Below are 12,020 nucleotides of genomic sequence, written 5' to 3'. Positions count from 1 at the left end.
CATTGGAGAAAACAATCATCTGCTTTAAGAAAAGACCGTGCTAGGATGCGCTTCAGCACTTAGCTCAGTATGTTCACTGCAGAATCTTGTAAGAAAGAACCTCAGATGTCATCTGATCTGTCTCTGTGTGACACAGATGTCCTGTCTACCATATCCCTTACCGACTCCTTACCATATCTTCTAAAGCAATCTATATTAGATGGTTGTGGGCCCGGCATCCCAGGACGGGCAGCTGGAATGTTGTATGTGTAGACAACTCTTGGCTGTCCACATTTATGAGAAAAACTCTTCCAGTTGTCTATTTCCTTGTAACGAATCACCACAATCCTTAGTGGCTGACAAACAACAGTTATTTTACTCCTGTAATTTGGCCTCCCTCAGCGGAACAGCTCGCCTCTGCTTCACACAGCATCAGCTGGGGTGGCTCAGGAGGGGTCTGAAGGATCCGTGACTCACTCTCCTGGCTGGCGAGTGGGTGCTCATTGTGCACTGGGAGTTCAGCTGAGTTGTCCTCCATGGGCTGTTTGGTCTTCCTCATGGCGAGGTCCCAAGAGAACCAGACCTTGGAAGTCCCATAGCATCATTCCTAGTCACAAGGCTGCCTGGATGAGGGAGGAAGGAACATAGTCTCTTCTAAGCCACCTCTCCCAGTGGGGGGAATGTCAGAGTCCCACTGACAGAAAGGGCACGTGGAATAGGCAATATTGCCGTGGGAGTCTTTGGAAAATCTTGTTTGCCACTAGAACTTCAGAGGTGACAAAATGATGACTTAACCTCTTCTTTCTTCTTACCTCTGTTGAGTTCCAATCCCAGATTCAGAACCAGTAGAAAGAAAGGCTGATGCTTAGAAGGAAGATGAAGATTCTAAAGGACAGTGGGAGGGGGGTGAGTTCAGTGTCTTTTCTATTAGAAAGAAGGCAAGGAGAATACCGAGAAGGCAGAGATGATCATGATTGACGAATCCTAACCTTTCTTGCCACAAAGAAGAGACAAGGGGGCTGGAACTTAGCAGCAGCCATCATCTTCACTTCTGCCTTCTTAATGAGGCCTGATTGCTACAGGCCTCTTTTTCCTCACGTTTCTGTATTTGTAATCCTATAGGTAATTGTATAAGTGATCCAGGGATATGTTTTCTTTATTTTAACAAAAGTCAGGCGTGCCTGGGTGACTCAGTTGGTTAAGCATCTGACTTCAGTTCAGGTCATGGTCTCACAGTTTGTGAGCTTGAGCCCTGCGTCGGGCTCTGTGCTGACAACTCAGAGCCTGGAGCCTGCTTTGAATTCTGTGTGTGTGTCTCTCTTTCTGCCCTCCCCCGCCGTCCTCAAAAATATACAGATGAAACCAAAGTGCCATTTAGCTGTACCTCTACCTATACAGGGAGTGACTCTTATCAATTTAATGTGTATCCTTCTAGATCTTTATCTGTGCACTTACATAAATCTATAGTTTCAGTTTGTGGTTTTCTTTTCTTTTATTATTTATTTATTTTTTTAAGTTTATATATTTGAGAGAGAGAGAGAGAGAGAGAGAGAGAGAGAGACCGTGGGTGGGGAAGGGGCAGAGAGAGAGAGAGAGAGAGAGAATCCCAAGCATGTTCTGTGCTGTCTGCACAGAACCCAACACAGGACTCAGTTCCACAACCGCGATACCATGACCTGAGCTGAAATCAAGAGCCAGATGCTTAACTGACTGAGCCACCCAGGCACCCCAGTTTTCTTTTCTTTATTTATTTTTTAAATTAATTTATTTGTCTTGAGAGACAGAGAGAGAGAGAGAATCCCAAGCAGGCTCCGCACTGTCAGTGCAGAGCCCGATGCGAGGCTGGAACCCACGAACCGTGAGCTCATGACTTGAGCCAAAGTCGGATGCTTAACTGACTGAGCCGCCCAGTCACCCCTTGTTTCATTTTAAATAAATGGTTTCACACCATATGCTTCATTCTGAAACTTACCTTTTGGTTTTAACCTCTCATTGTATTTTAGAGATTTTTCCACATCAATATGTACACACCTGCCTCGTGCTTTTTAATTGATACCTGGAATTCCAAAGTACAATACACTGCAGATGATTTAACCATTCTTACATCACTAGATTGTTTGCTTCTGATTTTTAAAATCTACCCCTTTTTACACATCTGTAAATATTTCCCTAGGAGAGATTTTGGGTCATGGGTAGCGTACATTTAAAATTTTAATAATGACTTCCCATTTGCCCTCCTAAGAGACTTTTTTTTATTTATAGCACTGTCTGGACAGTATCAGTACCCATTTCCCCATACCTTCAACGATGCTAAATGGTCAGTTTTCCGATTTATTTAACTGATGGATGAAAAATAACATCCAGTTCCTTTCATTCTCATTTCTCTGCTAACTACTGAGAGTAGTTTTCATTTAATTATTGACTATCTGCATTTCCTTTGAAATACCTGTTTGCCCATTGCCTCTTTGAATATTGAGTTCTTTCTTTCTTTCTTATTGTTTTGTAAAAGTCTCTATATATATTATGGACATTAATGCTTTGTCAGATCTGGTAGATCTTGCCTGTAAAACCATCTGGATGTGTTACCTGTTTTCAAGGCAGATCTTTGACTCTCACTGTGATTTCTTCCGTGGTAATTGGTCTATTCGGGATTCCTACTTTTTAAAAAATTGTGTTAATATACACATAACATAAAATTTTAATCCTTTTTAAGTATACACTTCAGTGGCATTAAGTATATTCACAATATTATATAACCATCACCACTTCTATTTCTAAAACTTTTTCATTACCCCAAACAGAAACTCTTACCCATTAAGTAGTAACTCCCATTACCTCCTCTCCCCCACCTCTGGTAACTTCTGTTCTACTTTCTGTTTCTGTGATTTGCCTCGTCTAGGTACCTCATATAAATGGAATCATATAATATTTGTTCTTTTGTGCCTGGCATATTTTACTGAGTACAGTGTTTCATGGTTCATCCATGTTGTAGAATGTGTCAGAATTTCATTTCTTTTTAAGGCTGAATATTTCATTGTAAATATATATTATACATTTTGTTTATCCATTCATCTGTTGATGGACACACAGGTTGCTTCTACCCATTGGCTGTTGCATGATAGACTAGGCAAATCTACTCTCTGGCGTTTCTTACTGCCTATCAAAAATCTGGTCAATCTGATTCTTACTCCTTTATAAGATCATCTGTTTTTGTTTGATTTTTATTTTGCTCTGGAAGCATTTGAGATTGGGGGGGTGTGTGTCAGGAATTTTACTAGGATATAGGTCTCTTGTCCTTCATGTTACTCTGTACTTACTGTATCTTCAATATAAAGACTCGAGTTTCAAAAATAGAACTGCCCTACGACCCAGTAATTGCACTACTAGATATTTATCCAAAGGATACAAAAATGCTGATTCGAAAGGGGCACATGCACCCCAGTGTTTATAGCAGCGCTATCGATAACAGCCAAATTATGGGAAGAAGTCCAAATGTCCATCAGCTGACAAATGGATAAAGAAGATGTGGTATATATATACAATGGAGTATTACTCAGTGATCAAAAAGAACGAAATCTTGCCATTTGCAATAACGTGGATGGAACTAGAGTGTATTATGTTAAGTGAAATTAGTCAGAGAAAGACATACATGATTGCATTCATATGTGGAATTTAAGAAACAAATCAGATGAACATGGGGAAGGGAAGGAAAAATAAGATAAAAACAGAGGGAGGCAAACCATAAGAGACTTAAATACAGAGAACAAATAGGGTTGCTGGAGGAGTGTTGTGTAGGGGGATGGGCTAAATGGGGGATGGGCATTAAGGAGGACACTTGTTGGGATGAGCACTGGGCATTATACGTAAGTGATGAGTCACTAAATTCTACTCCTGAAATCGTTATTACACTATGTGTTAACTAACTTGGATTTAAATAAAATTTAAAAAATTTTTAAATAAATAAAGACTCATAAGTTTCTTAAGTTGGGAGAAATCGTTTTCTTCTATGTCTTTGAGTAGTTTCTATGCATTGTTCCCTATTCTCTCTCTTAGTGGAAAGAATTCCTATTGCACGAATATTGGAACTTCTAGATCTGCTGCCATATTTCTTAATTTTTCTTTCCTACTTTGCATCTCTTTTTTCCCCCTTTTAAAAAGGCTGAATTCCTCAACTGAGCCTTACTGTTTTAATGTATTCCTCAGTCATGCCCATTCTGCTGTCTGGCCCAGCTGTTGAGTTTCTATTTCAGCAGTCTCACTTTAATCTTTAGGATCTCTACTTGATTCTTTTTTCATGGGCACAATATCCTCTTAAATCTCTCAGGGTGTATAGAGTCTGTGTATTTTGAAGCTCTGAGTTGCCTATTCTGTTTCTTTGTCCTCTGATAGAAGGTCTTCGGTTTGCTAATCATGGGACTCTCTTTCTTGGTATTAGCGTTCCTCTGGTGTTGGGTGATTTCTAGCCGAAAACTCACTTTTGGCTTTCAGATTCCGTCGTTCTGATCAGGGATGCTCTTTTCCTGCCACCCACCGGTGACGGAGAGGGGGCCGTGCTGCTCAGCTAAGTGCCGCAGGTGCTCTTCTGAGGTGAGGTGGGGCTGGAACTGCCAGGTGGAGAGGCCAGCGGCTGATCTTCTGGGCTTGGGGCTCCCTGCCCTGCCTGGGTGTTGTCAGCCCTCTGGCCACCGCTGGGGTTCTCAGACGCATACCCACTCCCTACCTGGCCGCACAAGGTGGGGACGCAGACCCGGACACTGGCTTGGTGACTCCTCCTGCAGGAGCCGCTGGCATTCCCCGCTGGCATTCACTTCCTGCTCTTGGTCTCCACTACCCTCATGTCTTTCATGTTTGAAAAGCAGTTTTCAGCAGTGATTTCCTTCTTCAGTCCTGTGCTCCCAGGCAGTCCAAAGAGTTTCTAGTGTGCCACTCCTTTTCTTGCCTGGTTCTGGATTTTTATTAAAATCTTGTCATTGTGTCTAAGGATTTGGGGCAGAAGGGGAGATTGCAGCAGGTACTCAGTGTGCTGTCTTCTAGTGGCAATGCCACAGAACCGTTAGGGAATGGAAGAACCAAACTTGGCAGAATACTAGGGAAATCACCACCCTTTCCCCCATCCTTCCTAACTCCTTCACACTTAGAACTGGCCGGTCGCCATATCACCCTGGGGTCACAAAGTAGCCAAGGGAGCAGACAAACCGGTCCTTAGGAGCTGCCGGAAAGAAGGAAGCTTGGATGGAGAAGGCAGACTTGTGCTCAGGGGATGGAAGAGGAGAAGGGAAGGCACTATCCCCTCCCTTTACCCTCGTGATAATCCAGAGTTGATCTTTTTCCCAATTCACTTTATTCTGTCCTTCATTTACCTAAAGGATATATACTATGGACTTTCTATATCCTAGGCCCCATGCTGGGGTACTGAAGGCACAAAGTAAGAAATACATATGCTCTGCCCTCAACGAGTTCACCATTGTTGTGAGGAAAAGAGAGACATTAGTAGAAAATTTTAGTGTAACGTGCATATAACAAAACTGGTAGATACTGTACAAGGAATAGCAGGACCTCAGAAGAGGAATTGAAAGATTCCGCCTTTGGGGGCTGAGGGCAGTAGTGACAGAAGAGTTCAGTTTGCATCTGGTCTTGAGGAATAGGTAGGATCTTACCACCAAGACAAGAAGAGAGGAGGAACAATAGGAGAGAGAGAGAGAACATCATGGTGCTTTGGGACACAATGGAGTGTGAAAGGCTACGTAGGTAGGTAGGATCAGATTTTATATGCCATGCTAAAGAGCCCTTTATTTTGTGGACAGTGAAAAATCTTAAGCGGGGAGAGGCATGATCTCATTTGTGTTTTGTAAAAGTCTGATGGATTATAGGCACAAAGGACTGGAGATTGAGACTATGTTCTAGCCTAGAAAAGATAAGAACCTTACCAAGACAGTGGCCATGAGGTCAAGGAGATGTGTGGAGGGATTGGTTACCAGTTGGTTGTGTTGGATAAGCATTGTTTGTTGTTGTTGCTTTAATTCTTTTAGAGAGAGCTAGAGTGAGTACAGGCAGGGGAGAGAGAGAGAGAGAGAGAGAGAGAGAGAGAGAGAGAGAGTGAGTCCTAAGCAGGCTCCACACTCAGCATAGAGCCCGACACAGGGCTTGATCCCAAACCGTGGAATCACGACCTGAGCCAAAATCAAGAGTCAGATGCCCACCCAAGGTGCCCCTTGGGTGGGCATTGTCGATGGCAGAAATACGGCAGAACTGAATTCTATTCCTAATTGTCTGTAGGGACAAACAAGACCTACAAGAGGATGCACTCTTTTAGGACTCTTCTTTTTAACGTTTTTCAAAGAGGTGGTTTTATACATTTGAAGGAACTTTGTGATCACTGTTGTAAGACATTCTCTTCAAAAAGAGAAAATCTAACATTCTAGTAGTATATTTCAGGGCTCTGCCATTCATTATCACGTAGGATTGCTGCAAACACAGGAGGATTTATTTTTCTTTTAGTTCATTTTGCAGCTTCCGTTTGCAAAACTTTTGTGTTGGTGATACAGAATATGTGCTATTAAGTAACACCAAAAACAACACAGGAGGAGAAATCTCTTGTTTTCAGTGCTTGACTACAATTGTTTTTCAAGAGGTACTAAAAGTTTGAGGAAAGTCCAGATTTCTTATTTTTAGCATCATTTCTGGTGAATTCTCCTCCCTTATGTTTACATAAGTGATGGTGGAACCATCTGGAAATGATAGAAGTAGCTGTTTGTGGGGAAGGGGGAAAGCAGCAGAGTTACACCCTATGTATTGCTTTAGTTTCTCCAGTTTAATAGCTTGCTGTCTGTAAATCGCAGAAGTCGCATGAAAGGTTGTGACCTTTGCCTGTATGTTTGAAATATGAAGTTCATGGACCTTGATTTGAATATACCTGTTTCTTCCAGCCACCCTTCTAGAAAATGCTTAAATATTAATGTAGCATTGAAGGAAAGATTTTTGTAAATACCATCTTTATATTTCAAGTTTCCTGGTTCAAGAATATCCACGAAAGCAACTGTTTCTAGTAATCAGTCGATATTTCCTGAGAAAGAGTAGAAGATTCTTGCATTCTCCTGAAACCTGTAAAACCCTTGAGCTAAAAAAATATTGTAGAGGACTATAACTTACTTTTTATATGAGAGAGATACTTGGCAGGTTGGGGAGAGGGGGTGTCGCATGGTGTAGCAATGAGAGAAATTGGAAAATGAAAAGGTCTGACTGTGTGACTTTGACAAGTTCTTTCTGAAAGAACTTCAGTTTCGAAAGTACAAGGGCTGTGCTTGACGATCTCAAATTGTCCCACTGAATCACTCTGATTCTGGGGTGGGATTCTTTACAGAGCCTGTCTGTTTGGAAATAGAGCATCTGACTAACTTAATTAACCGTTCTGTCCAGTGCAGACTTTGGGAGGTCAGCTTATTGTGAAGTGCCCAGGATGTTTTCTTTGGGACAGCCGTTGACAAGGTAATGGAAGCGTCAGGGTTACTTTATCCACAGATGTCGAAATAATTTTTATAATTTACTGTATCCTTCTGCTACCACCCAGTGTGCAAAGGTCACCTTTGAGCAACCCTTCATCAGATGGTGTGGAGGGTACTAGAAGTCATTTGGTTGACCTTCCTTTCTGATCAGCACGGCGACTCCTTTGTTGCCTAAGTGATCAACACCGAGTTGTCACCACCGAAGCAGACTGAGCTTACTTGGATACCAGGAGGAATTTTTATTTACCCTATTCTCTGTTAGTTGTAGGTAAATTTCTGTTCTCTGTTAGTTGTAGGTAAGTTTCCTAGCCGTTTTTATGAAAATCATGGTAGTTCAACTCTTTTCTGCCAACAGAGTCTCAGCCAGTCTCTCTTTTTACAGAACTTACTTTCATCATTAGAAGAGGAACGAGTTAGGCCCAGGATATGTTCTCTTAGGGTTGACTGCTTTCTAGGATCCTGTTTAGACAACTGAGCATAAAGACTATATTACATCTCACCCTGAAAATGCATGGAATCGTGGTTTGGGATTATAGATACCATCATTAGTATCAGTAAGGGAGATGGTTGCTCTTTCATCTGAGTCACTGCTGGATGCTTCAGAAACTGTGCTTGGAAACATTTATGCTCCGAAGCCTATTCTTGTGCTCCAGCATTAATTCCACATCCAACTTGCAGCCCCCTGTGAAGGTGCCTGCCGAGCCCACTGGCGCTGGAAAGGTGGGCGCTGGGCGGCAGTCAGTCCTGGAGAGGACAGCAGAAGGCATCCGATACAGGCCTGCATCCCACCCTCTTACTTCACAACTCCCTAGTTGTGGCCCGTGCTGGGAACATGACTTATTTACATGTGGCTCACTGGTGGCACAGCTAGGTCTGCGCTCCTAAGACGTGACTTTGAAACTGGATTGGAGAAGATGGCTAGGGGGTCTACAAATCACACCCTGGTTCTTCCCCTCTCTTCTGCGCTCTGGGAGTACCAGGCCTTATCATAGGCTCCGGTGGTCTTTTCAGGCACCCCGGCAAGAATGTGGAGTTCGGGGATGATGGGGTGGGAGGGGTGAAAGAGGCAGAGCTGGGACCTTTGTGTCACTGAGATGCTCAGGAGCCCTGAGAATATGACATGAGTGTCCCTGACTTGGGGTGGAGCTTCCCCTCCAGGGATTGTCCCCGTGGCTCAGGAGGGAACCGGGGCTGTCTGTGTGCTGCCAAAAGGCAAGCAGGAACAGCGGGGCCTGAGGCTCTGGAAGCTGCCTCAGTCTTGTGACCTGGCACCAGGGGAGGCTGTCTGCCTGGCCCGTTATGTGGAGTCACAAGACTTTGAGGTCCAGTTTTACAAAAGCAGGTTCTCTTCTCTCCTGTCAGACCTCATACTCAAGGCACGTTTCCCATTGTCCGTTGGGCAACTCTGGACGGCCGGCCCTGATTGTGATTTGGGGGCCGTCCCAGTAATAATAGCCTTATCTCTGTCACTGAGCAACTAAAGAGGCTGCAAACCCACTTACAGGAATGGTTTTAAAAATCTTGAAGATAGTGGAAAAGCCCTGGAAAGAATGTGGAATAAAGCATACTTACTCTGCCACAGAAAAAAACAGATTGTTTGGGGTCCTGCCTGTCCCCTCATTTAAAAAAAAAAAATTCTCAGTAGGTTGCCAGCCACAGCTGAATAGCCAAAGAAATTGTGGTTTTGAGCTGTTCACTATTTCTAGAAACTTTACAAAGTTAATTCCAAAGCAACAGGGTGGAGACCAAAAAAGGAAGAACACTATTTTATGGTGCTTTTAGCAAAGGTGAAATATTTGCCTCGGGCTCAGGGCAGTCCAGCTCTGGGGGAATGGCTGGTGCGAGGCATCCAACTCCTGGCGGCTGGGACAGGATGTGATCGTTGCAGGAGGTGCTGACACGCCATTCCTTTCTCCTCCTGGCCGCTTCTCCGTCCTCCTCTCATTGAAGCCGACAAGTATTTCTTGAGCTCCCGGTATACGTGCAGACCACCGGGTTAAGTCCTGACCGCATCCCTCTTTCGAACTCGTTTTTGTTGTCCATCAGTCTTCTGAGTGAACTTCATCTTCCTTCAGTTGGCCTTCACTCCCAAGTGGTAGCTCATTTTATCTTTCGGATCTTTTTCCTTTTTCCTTTAGAAAACATTCTTTTCGTTTTTTTGTTAAAACTTAGGATCCTGGTGTTGGTTTCAGGGTTGAAAAAAAACGTTTCTGAAGCAATATGGAGCCCTCCTGCATTCTGTACCACAAGGAGCACGAGAGAAATTGTAGCGGTAATCCAACACGAATTTCTATTGGATTGGGCATTATAACAGAGCATTTTCCCACAGCATAACTACCCCCTGATGACACTTTATAAAGATTAACATATACTACCCCACACCAGGTCGGGGGTGGCCTCGAAGAACTTTGGGATATAGAAAATCCATCACGAGAATAAATCCAATGACTGGGTCCTGGTCATAAACCTGCCACTAACTAGTATGTGACCTCTCTTATTTAGCCACACCTCCCCACTTCCCTGACGATCTCTAAAGATTTCTACAGTTCTGCCCCTTATCGATCTTTGCATAATTACTTATGGAGCTATGATAATTACACCAGGCAATGACATGTTCTCTTTTCCCTCCAGAGTGAAAGCCGCCCAGACTGAGTTAGGACAGCAAATCCTGGCTGATTTTGAAGAAGCATTTCCTTCCCAGGGCACCAAGGTATTGTTTTGCATTTTCCCTCTAGTCAGACATTATCACCATTCTTTCCTGATTCACACTCGCTACGGTTACTCTTCCTTTACCATTCCAAAAGTGTTGGCTGGCTGCCACGAGTCTGTTTGCTGAAGGTTCAGGGCAGTGAGACCGTCTCTGATTTTCAGTATCCCAAAGCAACGTTGATCTTCATCTGTGTTCTTCCAGCATCAAAAAGTGAGGATTTATTTTGGTTTAATTTAATGTGTGTCAAACCCAATATCTCGTCTGCCCAGTAAATTCCTTTTTTCTCATGGCTGTGTTAAAAAAAAAAAATCTTCAAGCCGCAGTGTTTTTTAGGATCGTTACATAACTTGCTGGTTTCAGTTTGGTGAAAAGACAGCTGGGAGGAGCATCCGCAGGCTTATGTAACTCTGAGGGACACAGTTAGGAGATTCACTTTTAATGATCAGAATCCTGTTCTTTCAGATTAATCCCTTTAGCTCTCGCTGGTGGCATGGCTGTTTGTGTTGTGTCTGCGGAGCCCGCAGTATTTCGCTTGTGAGCTATGGTTACACTTCTCCCATAACAAGCCTTGCCTCACTTGGCTGTCATTGTGCTTGGGTAACTGCTTTTAGCTCTATCTTTCAGACTGTAGCAGATGTAATCTTAATGCTTTGCATGTGTTGGGGAGAGAAGAACCTTCAGAAGCTTGTTTTCTCTATTATTTGAGCTATTTCGGGAGAAGGAATTATTCAACACAAATGAACCAAAGCACACACAGGCAAGCAGCATTCCTCACTGCACTTGGTGGGTGGAGATGGGGATATATGTTCATTTACGGAGCCAAGGAACGTTTCCTGGACCCGCTCTATAATTCAATAACTGGAAATATCTTAATCATTTTTCTTTGTGCTCCATAAAAGAAACTTAGGAAGTAGGTGGGAGTAGCTGCCCCAGCTTTGTAGATGACTTCCTATAGGAAACCTGCTCTTGATTTTAATGTCTGCAAATATTATGGCTGCCTTCTAGTAATCAGATATTTTATTTGTAGAACATGTTCCTTTCAGGACTTTGTTCTCTTTCTTCACTTGATATAACGGTAGGATGTGGATGTTGGAAAGCAATCCTGTAAAAAGGGATTGTAAGATATTCACAACTTATAAGCACCGGACTCTTCTTAGTGTCCCAAGTCTGTTTGACTATATGCTCTGCTATCTAGCCCAGTTTCAAGAAATATCAGAAAGATATGAATGAAGACCAGCTTTATTATTTAGAAGAAACTAGTCATGACCTACTTTGTCTTTTTCTCAACTCCACATGAAGTTCAAATGGTTTTCTTTAACAACTTGCTTCCTTTTTCTGCAGCTGGGTAACTTAGTTTTTCTAAGTTTTCTTTTTTCCTTTTCAGTGGCTGTTGACTTTTCTTAAAGGCCTTGTGTTGCCATTTCTACTTCACAAATAGAAATTGAGATTTTTTTAAATGTAAGTTTGTTTATTTTGAGAGAGAGAGAGAGAGAAAATACAAGTGGGGGAGGGGCAGAGAGACAGGGGGTAGAGAGGGAGAGAGAATGCAGGCAGGGAAGGGGCAGAGAGAGAATCCAAGCAGGCTGTACCCTGTCAGCACAGAGCCTGACGCGGGGCTCGAACCCATGAACCATGAGATCATGACCTGAGCCAAAATCAAGTCCGATGCTTAATGGACTGAGCCACCCAGCCGCCCCAACACTTACAAAACTCTTCAACTTCAGTTGAGATAGATACACTGGACAGAGTTTACCCAAAAAAAATCATGAAGATTTGGAAGAACGTCAGCCATCGCCTAATTGAAGTCCATTTTTTTCATTCATTTTTCA

The 12,020-nt window shown here is 43.0% G+C and overlaps 1 protein-coding gene across 3 annotated transcripts in view; it reads left to right on the top strand.

Annotated features, from left to right (window-relative positions):
* Positions 1-12,020, top strand: part of VPS53 (VPS53 subunit of GARP complex) — a 150,943-nt gene that overhangs the window by 57,534 nt on the left and 81,389 nt on the right. For all 3 annotated transcript variants that reach the window (XM_043585515.1, XM_043585516.1, XM_043585514.1), the window contains one exon: positions 10,113-10,191. In XM_043585515.1, coding sequence (XP_043441450.1) covers positions 10,113-10,191 — 79 coding nt within the window. The remainder of the gene's footprint in view (positions 1-10,112; positions 10,192-12,020) is intronic.

This window comes from Prionailurus bengalensis, chromosome E1 (assembly GCF_016509475.1).
Source record: "Prionailurus bengalensis isolate Pbe53 chromosome E1, Fcat_Pben_1.1_paternal_pri, whole genome shotgun sequence".
NCBI classification, from domain to species: Eukaryota; Metazoa; Chordata; class Mammalia; order Carnivora; family Felidae; genus Prionailurus; species Prionailurus bengalensis.
Note: the sequence above shows the minus strand (reverse complement) of the source record. Positions and strands in the feature narration are given on the sequence as shown.